At 37.0% G+C, this 20,412-nt stretch overlaps 1 protein-coding gene across 1 annotated transcript; it reads left to right on the forward strand.

Moving 5' to 3' along the window:
* The first annotated feature begins 7,059 nt into the window (after positions 1–7,059).
* On the forward strand, positions 7,060–7,783 carry LOC106089704 (uncharacterized). Its single transcript, XM_013255660.2, has 2 exons — positions 7,060–7,086; positions 7,241–7,783. Exon 2 carries the CDS (start codon positions 7,255–7,257, stop codon positions 7,552–7,554), a length of 300 nt encoding a protein of 99 aa, XP_013111114.2. The 5' UTR covers positions 7,060–7,086; positions 7,241–7,254; the 3' UTR covers positions 7,555–7,783.
* Positions 7,784–20,412: the final 12,629 nt, after the last annotated feature.

The raw sequence follows: 20,412 nt of genomic DNA on the forward strand, positions 1-20,412 counted from the left end.
CTATTCGTTTTTTCCTTAGAAATTTTTTAATCTGTATCAGAAAATTGCCCTAATTTGTCGTATTTATACATAATTCTATCCAGTCATAAAAGAATTTTTAAGATCCGACCACAAAACAAATAACACCTCAGCTCTAACCATTTAAAATTTCTAAGAGTGTTCTTCAGCACTCTATCAGTATCCGTTATCAGGTTTCCTTCTTGGTCTCTGGTCTCTCTTGGATGCGCTTGTACCAAAGCCATCGGTTTGACGTAGAATTTTCGTACTTTATTCTGGCACCCGAATACCTCAATTTGCGCACACTCATGTCTTTCCATTTCCTTCTTCTTTTTGCGGAAGAGACGTTTTTCCTCTCTCCTATTCTCCGGATACCTCTCTCTCCTTCGCCTAGAGCTTTGTTACTGACTGTAAAGTTGCCCTTAATGCCGAATTCTTGGATTCAGTAGTTTTTTGACGCTTCTGGTCGTATATGGGTTCCTTGAGGGAGGGTATTGGTACTCATGTACGGATGTTGAGGCTTTTTCCATGAAGTGGATAATGGTTTGCCATTGCGCTGCTATACTATCGGGACAGGGAGAGCTTTCTTCAAGCAATTGCGTCAACCGAGTAGAGTATGCCGTTGCTTCTTGTTGTGTTTGTATTGGGTTGCCCAAAAAGTAATTGCGGATTTTTTAAAAGAAAGTAAATGCATTTTTAATAAAACTTAGAATGAACTTTAATCAAATATACTTTTTTTACACTTTTTTTTCTAAAGCAAGCTAAAAGTAACAGCTGATAACTGACAGAAGAAAGAATGCAATTACAGAGTCACAAGCTGTGAAAAAATTTGTCAACGCCGACTATATGAAAAATCCGCAATTACTTTTTGGGCAACCCAATAGCTTTCCAAAGTCCATCTTCCGTGTAGTGTCAGATCGTACACCCAGAGAAATTAATCTTCGGATATCTTAAAACACTGTCTGCTTTAAGCTTTTTTTAACGTTTTTGAAATTTATTTCATTTCATACAAAAATAGAGTCCCGCGCCAGGAGGCATAAGTAGGACGAGCTGGAAAATTATAATTCATGTATACATTCTCTTACATAAAAAAAAAGTTATAAATGTATTCCCAAAAAGCCGCAAAGTGGAGCAATCTGTAGGCAATGTATACTATTTTAAGCGCTTTATTTTATAACCGTTGTAAAGATTTTAAGCTTACATTATTTCTGTTGTAAGCATACATTGTTATTAAGTAATTCATATGTGGCTGTATTAAACAGTAGTATATCATAAGTTATGAAGTTACATTTAAATTATTTTTAAACCTGAAAAGAATTCCCAATGCCGGAGCTATTTTCATTTTAATTGAGTTTATATCCATATCCTAAGGCAAATTATTCTGCAAGATAATGCCAAGGTACTTGACGCAGTTTGCCTCTTGCCTCAGTTCGCCGTCAATAAATACACTGAAATAGTTATTTGTGGGAAACGGTCTAAATCGCATTAGCTTAGTCTTCCCAGGATTTAACACAAGTCGTTTTATTTTACTGTATTGAAAAAACAGAGCAGAAGCAGGTTCCATACAAACTTTTAAAGCCATGCCACTCATATAAGGGTAGAAAAGCTATATATCATCTGCAAACATGAATAATTTTCAACTTAACTGGAGGTTCTTGATATCGTTCGGAAATATTGAAAACAATAACTGGTCAAGACAACTACCTTGGGGAACACCATAATCAATAGATCCTAATGAACTTCGAAACCCATCTTTAGCAACTAATTGCTTTTTTATTAGTCAGGTAGCTTCTAAAAGTAATACATCTCGATCTTGTATTCCATAAAACGACAGTTTTTTTTAACAAAATCGTATTATCAACAAGGTCAAACGCCTTAGAAAAATCGAAAAAAGAATTCCAGCTTCAAAACGACTTCCTCCGTACCACATCCCTTTCTAAACCCATATTGATTCTCAAATTGTTATCTGTGAAATACCCAAACAACTGGTCATAAATGATTCTCTCAAAAATTTTGTCAGTAGTAGAAAGAAGCGCTTTTGGCCTAAAGCGACTTTCTTCAGTTGTGTTAGATATCTTCGGTATTGGAAGTACCTTAAGAACTTTTCAGACATCAGGATATACAGATTCATTCACCATATCGTTAAAAATATTCAATGGCATACAAGATATTTCACTAATACACTTCCGAATAAATGATGATGGAATACTGTCATCGCCAGGACATTTATTCACTTTCATTGCCTTTACATTTTCCTATATTCGACTCTCATCTAAAAAACCTAATGAAAATGTACTGTCATCGCTAGGACATTTATTCACTTTCATTGCCATTACTGTATTCGACTCTCATCTACAATGCTGTATTCGACTCTCATCTACAAAACCTAATGAAAATATGCTAACACTTTGTCTAAGAGTGCGGAAGAAGTTGACGTCATCTTCAGGAAGTATTGCTATATCACGTTTCAAGTCCTTTACCGAATTCAAAAAAGTAATTATTTAAATAATTCGCCTTCTCAGAATTATTAAAAATCCTTCTACCTTGACCCTCGTTAATAGTAACATCCTTACTTGTTGGCTTCCCTAGACATTTGTTTATAAATAGCCATTCTTTCTTAGGATCATACCCCGCTTTCGCTTTAATATATACATCAAAATCTTGTCTGCATTTGAAGTTCGCGACTCGAATAACTTTACTAATTCTCTTTAAAATGCAATCATTTATGGCCTTATTACCTCTTCTTCTCTTCTTAAGCAAAAACTGCTTTAAGAGTATGAACTTTTGAAACTCTGGATTAATCCACGGTTTCAAATAAAAACTTTCAACTTTTAAATGGAACCATACAAAAATTATGAACATCTGAGCGTCCATTAATACAGAAATTTTGTAAACTTTTGGCGTACATTTGTTGTTTGAAAGTATTGGGTTTGCCAAAAAGTAATTGCGGATTTTTCATATAGTCGGCGTTGACAAATTTTTTCACAGCTTGTGACTCGGTAATTCCATTCTTTCTTCTGTCAGTTATCAGCTGTTACCTTTAGCTTGCTTTAGAAAAAAAGTGTAAAAAAAGTATATTTGATTAAAGTTCATTCTAAGTTTTATTAAAAATGCACTTACTTTCTTTTAAAAAATCCGCAATTACTTTTTGGGCAACCCAATATATATGTATATGGTTGTGATAGTTATTTTGCCTGCTGTTTTTTTTTTTAATCGTTAAAAATCTGCAAATTGTAGAAACTAAGGACAAATGCTGCACTATATACCCTTAAATTATAAGAAAATATCAAACATTTTTTTAAGTATAAATGAAAACTTGTTTCATTTCCAGTTTTTACCCTGTGAAAACAGCAAACAATGTTAGCTGTTTTAGCAAAAAATCACTGTCGTTCTTTTTTCAGCAGACTTTCTGTTGTTACCGCATACATTTTTACTGTTTTTACTAAACAATTTCTCTGAGTGTACGTTTCTCGCCAAACTAAGACGGGTGGGTACCTTTATTGCAACAAGGTAATGATCCGAATCGATATTCGCCCTTCTGATCGATCATACATCTAACACGATGGTTGAATGCCTTCCATTTATCATAACATGATCTATCTGGTTTCTCGTGTTTTTATCGGGTGCCAGAATCTGATGCTGCTATCTGCCATGTTCTTTGTCGCGGAGAAGTCTATTAGCCTTAATCCATTATCGGAAGTTTCCTCGTGTAGGCTAAATTTCCGACTGTTGGGCCAAAGATATTTTCCTTCCCTATTGTCGCATTAAAACTTAGCTTGGTCTTCCTTTAACTCAAATGTGAACACAAACATCCCCAAGGTGTCACGTGGGTAGCTATTTTTAACTGCCGTTAAAGGTACTGATCTAAAATATGCCACGAGTTCACCTGTAGATTGTTTGGGGCGTCCGATTACTTTAAAAAAAGGAAATTAAAAACGGATCCCCCCCATGTTGACTACCCCCGATCTACGATCTATGGTGGAGGATATATAAAACAGGGCCTGGCCGATTTGTTTTGACTGAATTTGGCTGACAGGAATCAGAAGACAAGTTGTTTCGAAGAAATTTAGGCTAAAAATGTCAAACATTTCTAGAAAAGTTTAAAGTTGGCCCTGTTAGTATTGTCAGTACCCAAAAATAAAAATATCAGCCCTTGTATGGCTGTCTAATAATTATAACAAGTAAAAGGGTGCTATGTTCAGCCGGACCGAATCTTGGGAACTCACCACCATGTATTCTACTAAAATTTGGTGAGCTATATATGGTTATAGAACGATTTGGACCGTACTTGGCACAGTTGTTGAGAGTCATAACAGAACATTATGAGTAATATTTCAGCCAAATCGGACAAAAATTGCGGCTTCCAGGTGCTTAAGAAATAAAATTGGGAGATCGGTTTACATGGGAGCTATATCAGGTTCTTGACCGATTTAAACCGCACTTAAAATAGTTGTTGGAAGTCATAACAGAACACCGTATGCAAAATTTTAGCCAAATCGGATGAAAATTGCAAAATTTTAGCCAAATCGGATGAAAATTGAGGCTTCCAGGGGTTCAAAAAGTCAAATCGGGAGATCGGTTTATATGGGAGCTAAATGAGGTTATAGACCGATTCGATCCGTACTTAGTACAGTTATTGAGAGTCATAACAGAACATTATGTGTAAAATTTCAGCCAAATCAGACAAAAATTGCTGCTTCAAAGTCAAATCGTGAGATCGTTTTATATGGGAGCTATATCAGGTTATAAACCGATTAGCACAGTTGTTGGAAGTCATAACAGAACACTATGTGCAAAATTTCAGCTAAATCGGATATAAATTGCGGCTTCCAGGGGCACAAGAAGTCAAATTGGGAGATCGATTTATATGGGAGCTATATCAGGTTCATGACCGATTCGGAACGTACTTGGCACAGTTGCTAAAAGAACACTATGTAGAAAATTTCAGCCAAATCGGATGAAAATTAAGGCTTCCAGGGGCTCAAGAAATTAAAACCGGAAGATAGGTCTATATGGGGGCTATATTTATAATTTGAGCCAAATCGGCTGAAAATTAGGGCTTCCAGGGGCTCAAGAAATCGAGTCGGGAGATCGGTTTATATGGGAGCTATATCAGGTTCCTGACCGATTTGGACCGTACTAGGCACAGTTGTTAAAAGTCACAACAGAAAACTATGTGCAAAATTTCAGCCAAATCGGATGAAAATCGAGGCTTCCATGGGCTCAAGAAATCAAATTGGGAGATCGGGAGCTATATCAGGTCGCACCGTATTTGGCACAGTTGTTGAAAATCATAACAGAACACTATGTGCAAAATTTCACCCAAATTGGACAAGAAATGTTGCTTTCAGGGGCTCAAGAAGTCATATCGGGAGATCGGTTTATATGAAGCTATATCTAAATCTGAGCCCATATGGCCCATTTGCAATCCCTTGCAATCCATTTGAACTTAACGCGCTCTTACTTGTTATTCCCTCCACCGAAGGATGCGGGTATATTCATTTTATCATTCCGTATGCAACATATCGAAATATCCATTTCCGGCCCTATAAAGTACACATATTTTCTTGATCAGCCTAAAAATCTAAGACAATCTAGCCATGCCCGTCCGTCTATCTATTGAAATCACGCTACAGTCATTAAAAATAGAGATATTGAGCTGAAACTTTGCACAGATTCGTTTTTTGTCTATAAGTAGGTTAAGTTTGAAGATGAGCTATATCGGAGTATATCTTCATATAGCTCCCATATAGACCGATCCGCCGAATTAAGAGTATTAGGCCCATAAAATCCTCATTTTTTATCCGATTTTGCTGAAATTTGGGACAATGAGTTGTGTTAGACCCTTCAACATCTATCTTCAATTTGGCCCAGATCGGTCTAGATTTGCATATAGCTGCCATATAGACCGATCTCTCGATTTAAAGACTTGCGCCCATAAAAGGCGCATTTATTGTCCGATTGTGCCAAAATTTGGGACAGGGAGTTGTGTTAGGTTCTTCGATATTCTTCTTGAATTTGGCTCAAATCGGTCCAGATTTGGATATAGCTGCCATATGGACCGATCTCTCGATTTAATGTTGTGGGCCCATAAAAGGCGCATTTATTGTCCGATGTCGCCGAAATTTGGGACAATGAGGTAAGTTAAGCCGCTTAGCATACTTCTGCAATATGGCACAGATCAGTCCAGATTTTAATATAGCTGCCATTTGGACCGATCTCTCGATTTAATGTTGTGGGCCCATAAAAGGCGCATTTATTGTCCGATGTCGCCGAAATTTGGGACAATGAGGTAAGTTAAGCCGCTTAGCTTACTTCTGCAATATGGCACAGATCGGTCCAGATTTGGATATAGCTGCCATATGGACCGATCTCTCGATTTAATTTGGCCCGGCCGAACTTAACGCCTTTTTACTTGTTTTGCCTGAACTTGGCTGACAGGAATCAAATGACAAGATGTTCTGAAGAAATTTAGGCTAAAAAAAATATCAAACATTTCTAATTAAGCTGCTAGTGTTGTCAGCACCCAAAATATAAACATCAGCCCTCGTATGGCTGTATAATAAATATTATAAATAACCTAGGATATATTATAAACTAGCCGTTTCCATTATGAACGCATTTGCATCGGATTTCCATAATATTTGGGAGTCACTGAACCTCCCCCCACCTCAGACAAACAGATGTAACCGCTTTTAGTATAATTTTAAGAGACACTTTCATTATGCAGTAGCAGTAAAAAAAATGAAAAAAAAACCTTTAACGTAAAAACATAACTAACGTGTTTTGAATTGAAGATGAGCCGGGCTTCGATTTCGATGGTGAGAGAAAAAACCACAATTTGCAAAAAAGAAAAAAAAAACATGATGGAATCAAAAGAAATGAACCAGCCAGCAATGGAATGAATACCAAGAAGCAATGGCTCACACGCTCTCGTAAAAACAGAAAAAAGAAAACCTACAAACAAACCTAGAGCAAGTAACTCAAAGCACATAACAAAATCTCTGCCGAAATTTGTTGTTAGCCAAGTTTATAAACAGTGGCAATACCCATGGCTGGGTTACTATTAACGTGTTGAACGTGCTTAAGGTAAGATCGAATAGCTGTAGCGCATGCGCACAAAAAGTGGATACAACATAAAAATCAACAGCAGCAGCACCAGCAGCTTACTTACAGAAAAGGATAAAAAGTGCTGATTTGTTTTTTTTTTGCTTGTCTTTTACTTCCTGGTGTGTTTTTGTAGAGTGCCAGAGAAAAATGAAATCAATTTTGGTGTGTTTATCTGTGTTGGCCACTTTGTTGGCTTTGGCTATGGGAATGCCTCAACACCGCGAGGGTGCTGCCTATACCAATGAAGCTATCCGCCAGGCCCAGCAGACCTTCCTGATACCCAAAGATGCCCAGATACAAAATGTCCAAGAAGGCATTGAATTGGGAGCCTACGAACAGATTCCCGGCAATCAACGCATCAATCTTTTCGAAATTTTAGGAGATCAAGTTCCTTCGGAAGTTATCAACAACTTGCAGTCTCAAGTGGATCAAATTGGCCGAAACTAAATTGGATTAAGTTGCTGCTTCATGTTGTCTCATTTCGAATTTCCCATTCATCAAACATCCTTCATGACACTTTTGTGTTTCTTCTTCATTTTCCCCTCATCCCTCATTTGTTGTTATTTAAGCTGAAAGGGCACCACAGCATGTCCTTTCAAATACTACACCTAAATCCTTTTAAACATTCATCTTGAAAATTGTTATTTTTAATTTGTTTTTATTGTTAAAAAAAAAATAAATGTAGTTTAAAGAAATAAAACAAAAATTATTAAAAAAACGAATCTCTGGGAAAAACTCTCACTTTTGCTTTGTTGGTCTGTCTGTCTTTCACCCAATTTGTATGAAATTCTCGTCTACTTCCTATTTGGCTGTGGCAATGATCAGCTTTATTTGAGTCTTTTGTCTTCAAGCTGGCCATGTGATGATGATGGCTGTCTGGCTTACTGCCTTAGAGGTGTTGCAATTTGACATGTTGTTCGTGATGTGGGTAAAATGCTTACTTCAGTTCCCAGTCACTCAGCTATCTACCTACCGCTAATGCATATTAAATACCCCTTTACCACCACACACAATACTCTTCCTGTCTAATTCACTTTGCAGCCCATGGCTCTTGGGTCAACATGGTGTAATTATTCAATTATCAGTCATTCAATCATCCACACGTACTTAACCGGTTGTTCAAAGTGGCCTCTGGTGTAAGGGGAACCTACCCCTCTCCATTACATCTTGCTTTCCTGTAAGCCGCAAGCTTGCACGTACATCTTCCATTATGCAATCTTGGTTTTGCTGGTGTCGTGTTGTCCTCCACCGACTTAATGTTTGGTGTTTGTTTTATTTTTTGTTGATAGGGTTCGTCAAATACCCTACATTTGAATTCTTAGACTAAGTTTGGCCGGGCCGAATCTTGGGTACCCACCACCATGCATCCGCTATAAATGTAGCCTTATTAACTTAGTTTGTATTTGAATTATTTTGTAGCAATCATATCGGGAATTGATTGAAGCTTCAATTGTCTCAAGAAGTCATATCGGGATATCGGTACTTAGGGGCACCTATATCACCATATTCACCAATTCGGATAAAACTTGGCACTGATGTTGTAAGCCATAAGATAGGTTTTTAGGTCAAATTTCAACCGAGTCAGGCTTCTAGGCTTCTTGGCTGTAGGCTTCTAGGAGCTCTAGAAGTCAAAACCGGCGATCGGTTTATATGGGGGCTATATCAGTTTATATACCGACTAGGATCGAACTTGGCGTGGATGTTGTAAGTCATAAGTCCTTGTTCCAAATTTCAGCCAAATCGGATGAGAATTGAAGCTTCTAGGGGCTCAAGAAGCCAAATCCGGGGATCGCTTTATATGGATGCTATATCAGATTATTGATCGATTCAAATCATACTTGGAACCGATGTTGAAAGTCATAACAAATCAGTAGTAGCCAGCCTTGAAATAAATAAGTCTTATTACTGGCTGGCTTCCCTATACATGACACACGATTCAGAGATGCCGCCTTCAGTTTCCCAGCACTCTAAGAGATATACTTCTTGAAGCTCTATGTGCAACACTGAAGTGGGCCACCGAAAGTGGTCTAGGTATAATCCGTGCAAGACAGAAGTAGTTCTTTTCAGCAGGAGATACAAGTTGCCTACAATGGCACCTATCTCTTTGGGAGGAGAGAATGTTCCATTTGCAGAAAGCGCAAAATACTAGGGTGTTTTGCTGGACAGGAAATTGAACTTCAAATCCAACATTTTGGAAAGAGCAAGAGTTGGCGTTTAGACCGCGTATCATGCATTGGGTATATACTGTAGTTGTTATACCTATAATGCTATATGGTGTTATTGTCTGGTGAACGGCGTTTCAAAAGTCCACCTACTGTTCAATACTCAAACGATCCAAAGGTTGGCTTGCTTGTGCATCACAGGCGCACTGATCATGGCACCTTCTCATGCACTGCATTTAATGCTACATCAATGCCTCTGGACATTGTGGCTAGACAAATTACTGCGACCACTGCCGTGAGGCTAAGGGAGCTTTCTCTTTGGTCATGTGGCGGCTATGGACACTGCGTTATCCTTGATACAAAGTCCGATGTTGCAGGAAGTGTGGATTACACCTGAACCGCTTTTTGATAGAAGTACTGTACCACTATTCCTGATAGAACCAATTGGAACTACGATATTCCTGGTAATAAAAGCTACATAGACTTCTATACGGATGGTTCCAAACTAAACGACCAGGTGGGCTTTGGGGTGTACTTTAAAGATCTAGAACTGGTCATATCGAAAAGGTTACCCGACCACTGTGTATCAAGCAGAGATCCTTGCAATAAAAGAAGATATAATGTCATTACGACGGTTGGCAGACAGCCAGGCAGTCATTAAATCCTTGGGGAACGTATTTCTGAACACAAAAACCGCCCTCGACTTTTGCAGATTTCTCAACGAGATGGCTGAACAGTTCAAAATTGACCGGCACCCGCCGGGCCACAGAGATATCCCAGGGAATAACAAAGCGGATGAGCTTGCGAGACTAGAAACTACCCTGCACATACCAGGGATACTGGAATCTGTGGGTATGCCTCTAGCAACATGTAAGCTAAGTTTTCAGGACCAGGCCCCAAGGACAACGAATGATAGATGGTCACAAAGAGAGGGTTGTGAGCATTGAAAAACTATGTGGCCTAATATGGGATTGGCTAGAACAGACGTCTCAGTCATTGTGCCCTTCATGACAGGTCACTGTCTAATCGGAAAACATGCTGACAGACTTAGGGTTGCTCGTAAGAACTTTTGTAGAAGCTGTGACGACATCAGAGAAGAAGAGACTATAGAACACCTTCTGTGAGTGTGTCCCGCACTGGCAGTCAGAAGGAGTTCCATTTTAGTTTCTCATTTCTTTGAGAACCTGTCTGATTTAGCCGATGTGAACATTCGCAAGTTGTTGGGCTTTTAAAGTGATCTGAATGCTTCAACGGCAGGAACTAGAAGGCATCTTCATATCTGAAGAAACGAAAACTTTTAAATGGGTTTGATGCAGGGTGACTAGGTCGTAGAGGGCTGTTTCAGTGGACTTGCTCTTACTATATGCATGCTGTTTACGAGACAAGCGATCTCCAGGGATCTTTGCTCTAAGTTATGTTTTAATCAAATTCTCTAGAGTTTTTAGCAAAAAGTACGAAGAGGTATCTACATCTCTTTTCTGAAAAAAGTCGTTATAGATGCATGTCATTTGTTGCAAAAATCATCAGCATCATATTTATAAAATCCCTATGGAATACGATTTAAAGCATTTTTAACCTCTAATAAGCTTATCTCCTTGTCTAAGCTTCATATTCATAATAAATAAAAGCATTTTGTAAATATGTCTGTTGAAGTTTGTGTTTGATTTATTGGGTTGTCCAAAAATTAATTGCGGATTTTTCATAAAGTCGGCGTTGACAAATTTTTTCACAGCTTGTGACTCTGTAATTGCATTCTTTCTTCTGTCAGTTATCAGCTGTTACTTTTAGCTTGCTTTAGAAAAAAGTGTAAAAAAGTATATTTGATTAAAGTTCATTCTAAGTTTTATTAAAAATGCATTTACTTTCTTTTAAAAAATCCGCAATTACTTTTTGGGCAACCCAATAGTAGACTGTGAAAATAATAATTTAAATTATCAGCTTGTATTGGTATGTTGCTAAACTTTTCTTCATTTCGAAGCTACCTCACTATTCACCAACAATTTCGGGAGTCTTATACCCTGGGAGTCTTATATCCTGCTTATCTTCCTTTCGTTTCTATTATTGTACTGAGCTTTGGCCCTAAGACAAACTTCCTATACCACTTATTAGATTGTACATATTTTTCCCTATTATCAGCATTAAGATTTTTTTCTGTTGTATTCAACCATTTATCTAAATTTGAATACTTATTATACCCACCACCATAGAACATAGAATAGGGGTATACTAATGAAGTCATTCCGTTTGTAACACCTCGAAATATTGATCTGGGACCCCATAAAGCATATATATTCTGGATCTTCTCAACAATCTGATTCGATCTAGCCATGTCCGTCCGTCCGTCTGTCGAAATCAGGATAGCCGTCGATCGCGTAAAGCTGGCCGCTTGAAATTTCGCACAGATACTTAATATTGACCTAGGTCGTTGGGGATTGGAAATGGGCCATATCGGTTCAGATTTAGATATAGCTCCCATATAAACCGATCTCCCGATTTGACTTCTTGAGCCCCTGGAAGCCGCAATTTTTGTTCGATTTGGCTGAAATTTCTGTGTGTTCTGTTATGACTTCCAAATCGGCCAAGAACCTGATATAGCTCTCATATAAACCAATCTCCCAATTTGACTTTTTGAGCCCCTAGAAGCCTCCATTTTCATTTCGCTGAAATTTTGAACATAGTGTTCTGTTATGACTTTCAACAACTGAGCCAAATATGGTCCAAATCGGACAAGAAAATGATATAAATAGCTCCCATATAAACCGGTCTCCCGATTTGACTTCTTGAGCCCTGGAAGCCGCAATTTTTGTCCGATTTGGCTGAAATTTTGCACAATGTGTTCTATTATGATTTTCAACAATTTGATATAACTCCCATATGCACCGATCTCCCGATTTGACTTCTTGAGCCCTTACAAGCCAAAATTTTTGTCCGATTTTGCTGAAATTTTGCATGTAGCATTCTCTTATGACTTCCAACAACTGTGCTTAGTACGGCCCAAATCGGTCTATAACCTGATATACTTTACTTACTTTACTTTTATTGGGTATGACAGAACATTTCCACTAGCCGAACGTGGAATAGCGTTCCAAGCGCGTCGATATCCTGCGCTCATTTTAATATCTCTGACACCAAGTTTCGAGGTGTCTCCCACCACTTGATCTTTCAATCGGTCTTTTGGTCTTCCCGGTTTACGTGTATCACCGTGTTTGCCTTCAAAAGACTTCTTTGCTTGAGCTTCTTCATCCATTCTGACAACATGACCTAGCCAACGCAGCCGTTGTATTTTGATGCGTGTAACTATCGTCGTCATACAGCTCGTGGTTCATACGTCGTCTATATTCTCCATTAACGCAAACTGGTCCATATATTTTACGAAGAATCTTTCTTTCAAATACTCCAAGCACTGCCTCGTCTGCTTTCACAAGTACCCATGCTTCAGAACCACATAACAGCACGGGTAGTATCAGTGTCTTGTATAGTGTAATCTTCGTCTGTCGAGAGGTGGCCTTGTTTCTAAACTGCTTGACTAGTTCAAAGTAGCATCTGTTTGTCCGTATTATTCTTCTCTTTATCTCATTCGTTTCGGTTACGGCGGTGCCGAGGTAGATTAAGTTACTGACTATCTCAAAGTTGTGGTTCCCAACTTTCTCCATTTTCTTTATCCGCTCGGTTGTACAAGGCGTTTTGGGAGTTGTAACCATCCATTTCGTCTTATCTCCATTTACTGCTAGACCCATTTGCAGGAATATTCGTCATATTATTTTGGTATTGCGCACGTTTACAATCGGTCCACTTTAACTTTGGTAGCAGCGTATTAACTTCTTCTTTTGCGTATATTTAATAAATCTTTTTGAAGGTAGTTACGTATTTTTGAAGTAAATGAGGAAGAGATAAGATTATTTAGGAATTACATTCCGACTGAGGTTTGTGGTTCATTATTTTCTTCAAACATATATAGCATATGAACAATTTTCTGTGTTTATATTAAGGGATCATAGTTCATTGAAAACTTTTAACCTAATTTTCAAAAAAAAAAAAAAAAGAAATACAAATCATTTCTATCTCTCTGGCTGTTTTCTCACATTTCATTTTTATATCTCCATCTCTATTTATACATACATCTATCACCACTGATCTTGAGGTGAATTTGAGGAGAAGAAAAAAAGGGATGTATTGTAACACTCATTTTCTTGTAAGATTTTCCTTCAATTGATGTATTGTTTAGCTTGTTACTCTATTCGTTTATTTTGTGTTTCATACATCATCTTTTATGTCGTTTTTTCACCACAATATCGTTGCATTGTTTTGTTTGAACTCTGGATATACAACAGTATTATGCAACATTGTGACCAAGTTTCCGTTGATTTCATTTCATTTGGTGGCATTTCATTTTGGCTTATTCGGGCTTAGTTAGCATCATTAAAGTTTAATTATATTTAAGTATAATTAAATGGATGCCTAAGGTTATGTCGTTATTGAGGCATAATGATGATTGCTGCGAAAAGTTTGTGTTTCTTGTTTTTTTAACTAACACCAGTTTAAGGTGGCAATTAGTAAATGTGTAATGTTTTGATACCATTGTTTGTTTAATAACTAAATTTGAAGAAAAGAAGTAAAAAGGCATTAAGTTCGGCCGGACTGAACTTTGGATACCCACCACTTTGGGTATATATGTAAACCCCATTTCATCACAATCCGGTGAAAATTGGATAACTTGAGGACTCAAATTCAGCACGGACATTGAGTGGTCTAATATATACAGCGGTCAAAAAAAGTATTCATCATTAGCAAAATTGATAATAAATTCACTTATTTTGGGTAATTGAAGAAAATTTAAAGTAAACAAATAATGCAGTTTTATGCAATAGTTTATTTTTCGTAATATGTTTTAAAATAAATTCAAAAAATAAATTTAATTAGCGCAAAAAATGCAATTTTATATAATAACACCAAAAACAGAACAAAAAAAGTATTCATCATTGATGTGCTATCATCAAAGTCAAATTCAAATATTATTTGGGAATCCCCCTTTTCTGTTTTATTTAGTAAAGGAGGCTTTGCCCTTGACAGCAAATATTTAATTCAAGTTCAGAAAACTCCGAAGACAAATGCGACCATTCTTCGTAAAAACACTATGGAATATTTAGGGAAGGAAGTTACTACACAAACAATTCGAAATACACTCAAAAGGCATAGTTACAGAGGAAGAACTGCACGTAAGAAGCCCTTTATAAATAAAATAAACCGAGTGAAAAGGCTAAACTTCGCAAAAATGTATGTAAAACAGCCCGAATCATTTTGGAAAACAGTCATTTTTGCAGACGAGAGCAAGTTTAATCTTTTTGGGTGCGATGGAAAGGTCATAGTGTACAGAAAACCAAATACAGAGCTTGAAGAACGAAACACAGTTGCTACTGTAAAACATGGTGGAGGTGGTTTATTGGTTTGGGGGTGTATGGCGGCTTCAGGAGCGGGAAATCTTGAAATTATTAATGGAGTAATGGATCATAAGTATTACATTGACATTTTAAAGAGGAATTTAAAAGATAGTGCTGTAAAACTTCGGCTTGGTAATAACTTTCAATATTATCAAGATAATGACCCCAAACATTCTGCTTTAAATACCAAGATGTGGATGCTGTATAACTGCCCCAAAGTCATTAAAACTCCTCCTCAAAGTCCCGACTTGAACCCAATTGAACATCTTTGGGAACATCTCGAACGCGCAATTTTTCGAGCAAGAGTCAAATGCAACAGGTGATAATGGAGGAATGGACTAATATAGACCAAAATATAACCGCTAAATTAGTCCAATCGATGTCAAACCGTTTAAAAGAAGTTATAAGACGCGGTGGTCGAATAACAAAGTATTAATTTTTTTAAATTATGTTATTTATTTTTTTGTTTTTTTGCAATGATGAATACTTTTTTTGTTTAATTTTTTGTGTTCAGCTGTAAAATGGCCCTTTTTGTTCCAATAAATACTATTTTTTTCTTTAAAAACAATGAAATTGTGTACATATATATCACACAAGCACTACTGCATCATTAGTTTAATATGTTTTTATTCCAATTGTCTTTTGTAGACTTATTAAAAAAAAAAAACATTGAATGATGAATACTTTTTTTGACCGCTGTATGTCACTATTCCATTTTGTAGAGCAAAGCATTGGACTTTTTGGCAGATATATCCAATTATAAACCGATCTGAACCATATTAAGGTCGGATATCGTGAGGCTCAGAAAAACTCACTTTTTCAAATTTCAGCGAAATCGGGTAATAAATAAAGATTTTATTGGCTTCAGATCCTTGATCGGCAAATCGGTCTATATGGCAGCTATATTAAAATATAGTCCGATCTGAACCATATTTGGGTCCAATGTTATGAGGCCTAAAACTACTCACTATTTACAATTTTAGCAAAATCGGTTAAAATATAAAGCTTTTATGGGTTTCAGACCCTTTATCGGGAGATCGGTCTATATGGCAGCTATATCTAAATATAGTCCGATCTGAACCATATTTGGGTCGAATGTTAAGAGGCCTTAAACAACGTTCTGATTCAAAATTCAGCGAAATTGGATAAAACATGTAGCTTTTATGGGCTTCAGGCCCTTTATCGGGAAATCGCTCTATATGGCAGCTTTATCCAAATATGGTCCGATTTAAACTATATTTATGTCAGGTGTCGGGAGGACTAAAACTACACACTGTTTCAAATTTCAGCGAAATTGGATATAAAATAAAGCATTTATGGGCATTATACCCTTATCGGGAGATCGGCCTATATGGCAGCTATATATAAATAAAGTCCAATCTGAACCATATTTGGGTCCTATGTTATGAGGCCTAAAACTACTCACTGTTTCAAATTATAGCGAAATCGGTAAAAAAAATTAAGGCTTTTATGGGCTTCAGACCCTTTATCGGGAGATCGGTCTATATGGCAGCTATATCTAAATATGGACTGATCTAATCCATATTTAGTTCAGATGTCGGGAGGCTTTTTTTTTCTGTCAGCCAACACGCAGGGGATGTCCCCTATGAATGCAGTGCATTGCGTTGACGAGAGGAAATTAGGAATTGGAGGGGGGGAGTGCTTATTTGTCTTTGGCATTTGTCTTAAATCTTTGGATGTCAAAGGGGCTGGGAAAAACATTATCCGGAAGTCGATTCCCCATACGAACGGTTCAGGCGAAATAAGAATTCTCTCTATAATGCATTGTGCGGTCCGTTGGCAAATCAATTACAATCGGGTGTGAGTTCCTGGAATGTCTAGTATCCCTGACATACATCCTTACATCAGGAATAAGAAGACGAATATCAGACGAACACACACCATGAAGTACCGATAGAACAGCGCCAAACAACTCACATTGCGACGATGATGAAGGGAGGCAATACAGTTTGATAGCCCACTGTCCCCAATTAACGCCATCGCTCTCCTCTGTACACGGTCCAGTAGCTCCAGAGATGATTTTCAAGCTCCAGCCCATACATATGAGTTGTACACCATTGTCGGCCTTATGAAAGTGGTGTAGATGTTAAGAAGATCAGACGGAGTGAAGTTATTCTTACACCGTTTAAGAAAGCCTAAACACTTGAATGCTTCTTTCGACACTTCGAATACATGTTTAGCCCAACTGACATCACTTTGTATTTTCATGCCCAGAACATCAAGAGCTTCTGATCACTCAAAATCTACACCGTTGATACACAAAGATGATCGTAATGGGTCAGCGAATCGTTTGTGTGACAACAAGCAGCACTGAGTCTTCCGTGAATTAAAATCTACTCGATTCATTCGACCCCACTCAGAAATGACCAGCAAATCCTGGCAGAATGTATCGTCCATAATCCTCCTCTTGTCCTCAATCTCGCGAAGACTTGGCCTATGGTCGAATGAGTACGAATGATAGAGATTACTGTCATCCGCAAATGAGTAGATCGGATTCGATGTCTGACCCAACAGATTGTTGATGAAAATTAGAAAAAGAGAAGGAGAAAAAGCAGAGCCCTAGGGTACACCTGCGGTCAAATTGTGTTCATTGGATGAGAACCCATCTATAACGACTCGAATAGTGCGATCTCTGAGAAAGCTCGAAATAAATCGAACGAAGCCATTAGCGACACCAAATGCGACAAGCTTTGATAGTAGTTAACCGTGCCAGACCCTATCAAATGCCTTGGAGATATCCAGAGCCACAACCTTAATCTCACCAAACTGGTTGCCTATGGTCAAATGAGTACGAATGACAGAGATTACTGTCATCCGCAAATGAGTAGATCAGATTCGATGTCTGATCGTTGATGAAAATTAGAAAAAGAAAAGGAGAAAGAGCAGAGCCCTGGGGTACACCTGCGGTCAATTTGTGCTCATTGGATGAGAACCCATCTATAACGACTCGAATAGTGCGATCTCTGAGAAAGCTCGAAATAAATCGAACGAAACCATTGCCGACTCCAAATGGGACAAGCTTTGATAGTAGTGCACCGTGCCAGACCCTATCAAATGCCTTGGAGATATCCAGAGCCACAACCTTACTCTCTCCAAACTGGTGGATTGAGCGACTCCAACGTTCCGACAGAAGTGCCATGAGGTCACCCGTAGAGCGATTTCTTCGGAACCCATACTGTTGGTCGCTAAGGAGGCCTTTAGACTCTAAATACCTCACAAGATGGTGATTAACCATGCTCTCCATGATCTTGCAGAGAGCGGAGCATATCGCAAGGTTGTTTGCCTAACCCTTCGGTCTATATAGCAGCTATATCCAAAAATGGTCCGATTTGGCCCTTTCAAGAACTTAACCAGCGTGCATAAAAAAGACATATCTATGCCAAATTTCAGCTCAATATCTCAACTTTTGAAGACTCTGGAGGGATTACAACAGACGGACGACGATCCGAAATATATATATACTTTGTAGGATCGGAAATTAATATTTCGATGTGTTGCAAACGGAATGACTAAATGAATATACTCCCTATCCAATGGTGGTGGGTATAAAAATAAGAAAAACAACTAGAAAAGGTTGTTGCTGTAACATGAATTTTACCTACCATGAGTTTTATATATGAAGTTGTAATTACTTCAAACTTTACTCCGATATCCCCCAAAAATCCCTTTATTCCCATTTCGGAAATGGTTTTTAATTTAAACTATTCTGTATAAAAACTCAAACTAAATTCGATGTTTTGCAATTTTATTCATTTATTTAATTATTCATCACTAGAAATCATTAACTTACAAATTCATTTCATTTATTATCGTTCATTAAGAAACTAGATTTAGATTTCTTCTTATTCTTCATCTTTTGTCTCTCTTAAACATACCTATATGCTAAAGAAATCGCCAACTTATGATTAGAACTTATACAAAAGAAATTTTATGCAATAAATGGGAATGGGAATGATGATCTTTTTAACTCTTCTTTTCTCCCTGGGAAGAATCAATAAAAAAAAATTATTTAAATACCATGGTTGGTGTACAATATGAGCTTGGCAGATGATGATAATTTAATGCAATCAAATAAAAAGTTAAATAAACACTAATTAAATATGGTATTGTATAATGGAATAATCATATTGTATGTTTGTATGCATTATAGGAAATTAAAAGTGTATGACTTTTGTTTTAAAGGCGACAAAGAAACTCTTATTTAATTCAGTCTCTCTATACTAAAATTAAATCATGACATTTTAAATATTAAATAAAAACGTATAAAAATGAAACTCTATTTTAAATGAGGCGAAAAGTTTATTTTTTCTTTTAAAATTAAATTATATAAATTAGTATATAAATATATATAAAAATACATTTATAAATTAGTGAAAAGTATATGCTGTTGGTTTTTTGTTCTTGTTATTATGGAATGGCTTTGAGACTTACTTGGTAAATGAGTACTACAAAAGCTTTGATTAAAGAAAGTTTGAAAACAATATTTTGTTTTATCTTTGACACACATAAGTGAAAAAATATTGTTGCAAGATCTTTAAATGTTATCATCACAGAGAGAGGGTAGGTGGTATTAAAAAGCTTTAAAGTTTGAAGAAATAAAATCCTGAAGATATTCATTACCAAATGTGGAACATTTTAAGAAATATATAGTACATCTGCATAATGCAAACCTTCCTAGGTAAGTTTTTGTATATTCACTTGTTGTAAGTTAATGGTAGACCATCCTAACGATATCATGGCTCCCACTCTATATTCGAAGTGCGCATGTTCTGTGATTCCAATCATGTGAGCAGTGCAAATACCGAGTGGTGAGTTGCACACTCGCATGCACTTCGATTTAAAGCATGAGAGCAGTGCAAATATCGAGTGGTGAGTTGCACACTCACATGCTCTTCGATTGAAAGCATGAGAGCAGTGCAAATACCGAGTGGTGAGTTTCACACTCACATGCTCTTCGATTTAAAGCATGAGAGCAGTGCAAATACCGAGTGGTGAGTTGCACACTCACATGCTCTTCGATTCAAATCATGAGAGCAGTGCAAATACCGAGTGGTGAGTTACACACTCGCATGATCTTTGTTTCAAATCATGAGAGCAGTGCAACTACCGAGTGGGGAGTTGCACACTCACATGCTCTTCGATTTAAAGCATGAGAGCATTGCAAATAACGAGTGGTGAATTACACACTCGCATGATCTTCGTTTCAAATCATGAGAGCAGTGCAACTACCGAGGGGTGAGTTGCACACTCACATGCTCTTCGATTTAAAGCATGAGAGCAGTGCAAATACCGAGCTGGTATAACATACAAATAAATTGCTTGGAAAAAGGTTTAAAAAATTTTATAGATTTTTTTCTAAAAATTTTCGCAAAAATACCAGTTTGACAAAAATTTAAAGAGTTGACCAAATTTTCTATAAAAAAAATTTTTGGCAGTATTTTCTTCACAAAAATAAAATTGAAAATTTTTTTTTAAACAGAATTTTGACAAAATTGAACAAAATAAGATTGTAACAAAAATTTCTATATAAATAAAATTTTGACGAAATTTAATTTAAAAAACCAAATGTTAAAACTAGCATTGTAATAAAATTTTCCAAAAAACTTTTTTAAATTTTTTATAGAAATACAATTTTGTAGAAATAGTGAAATATTGTAAAAGGAATGGAAATTTAAACCTTAACA

Source organism: Stomoxys calcitrans, chromosome 3 (assembly GCF_963082655.1).
Source record: "Stomoxys calcitrans chromosome 3, idStoCalc2.1, whole genome shotgun sequence".
Taxonomy (NCBI): domain Eukaryota; kingdom Metazoa; phylum Arthropoda; class Insecta; order Diptera; family Muscidae; genus Stomoxys; species Stomoxys calcitrans.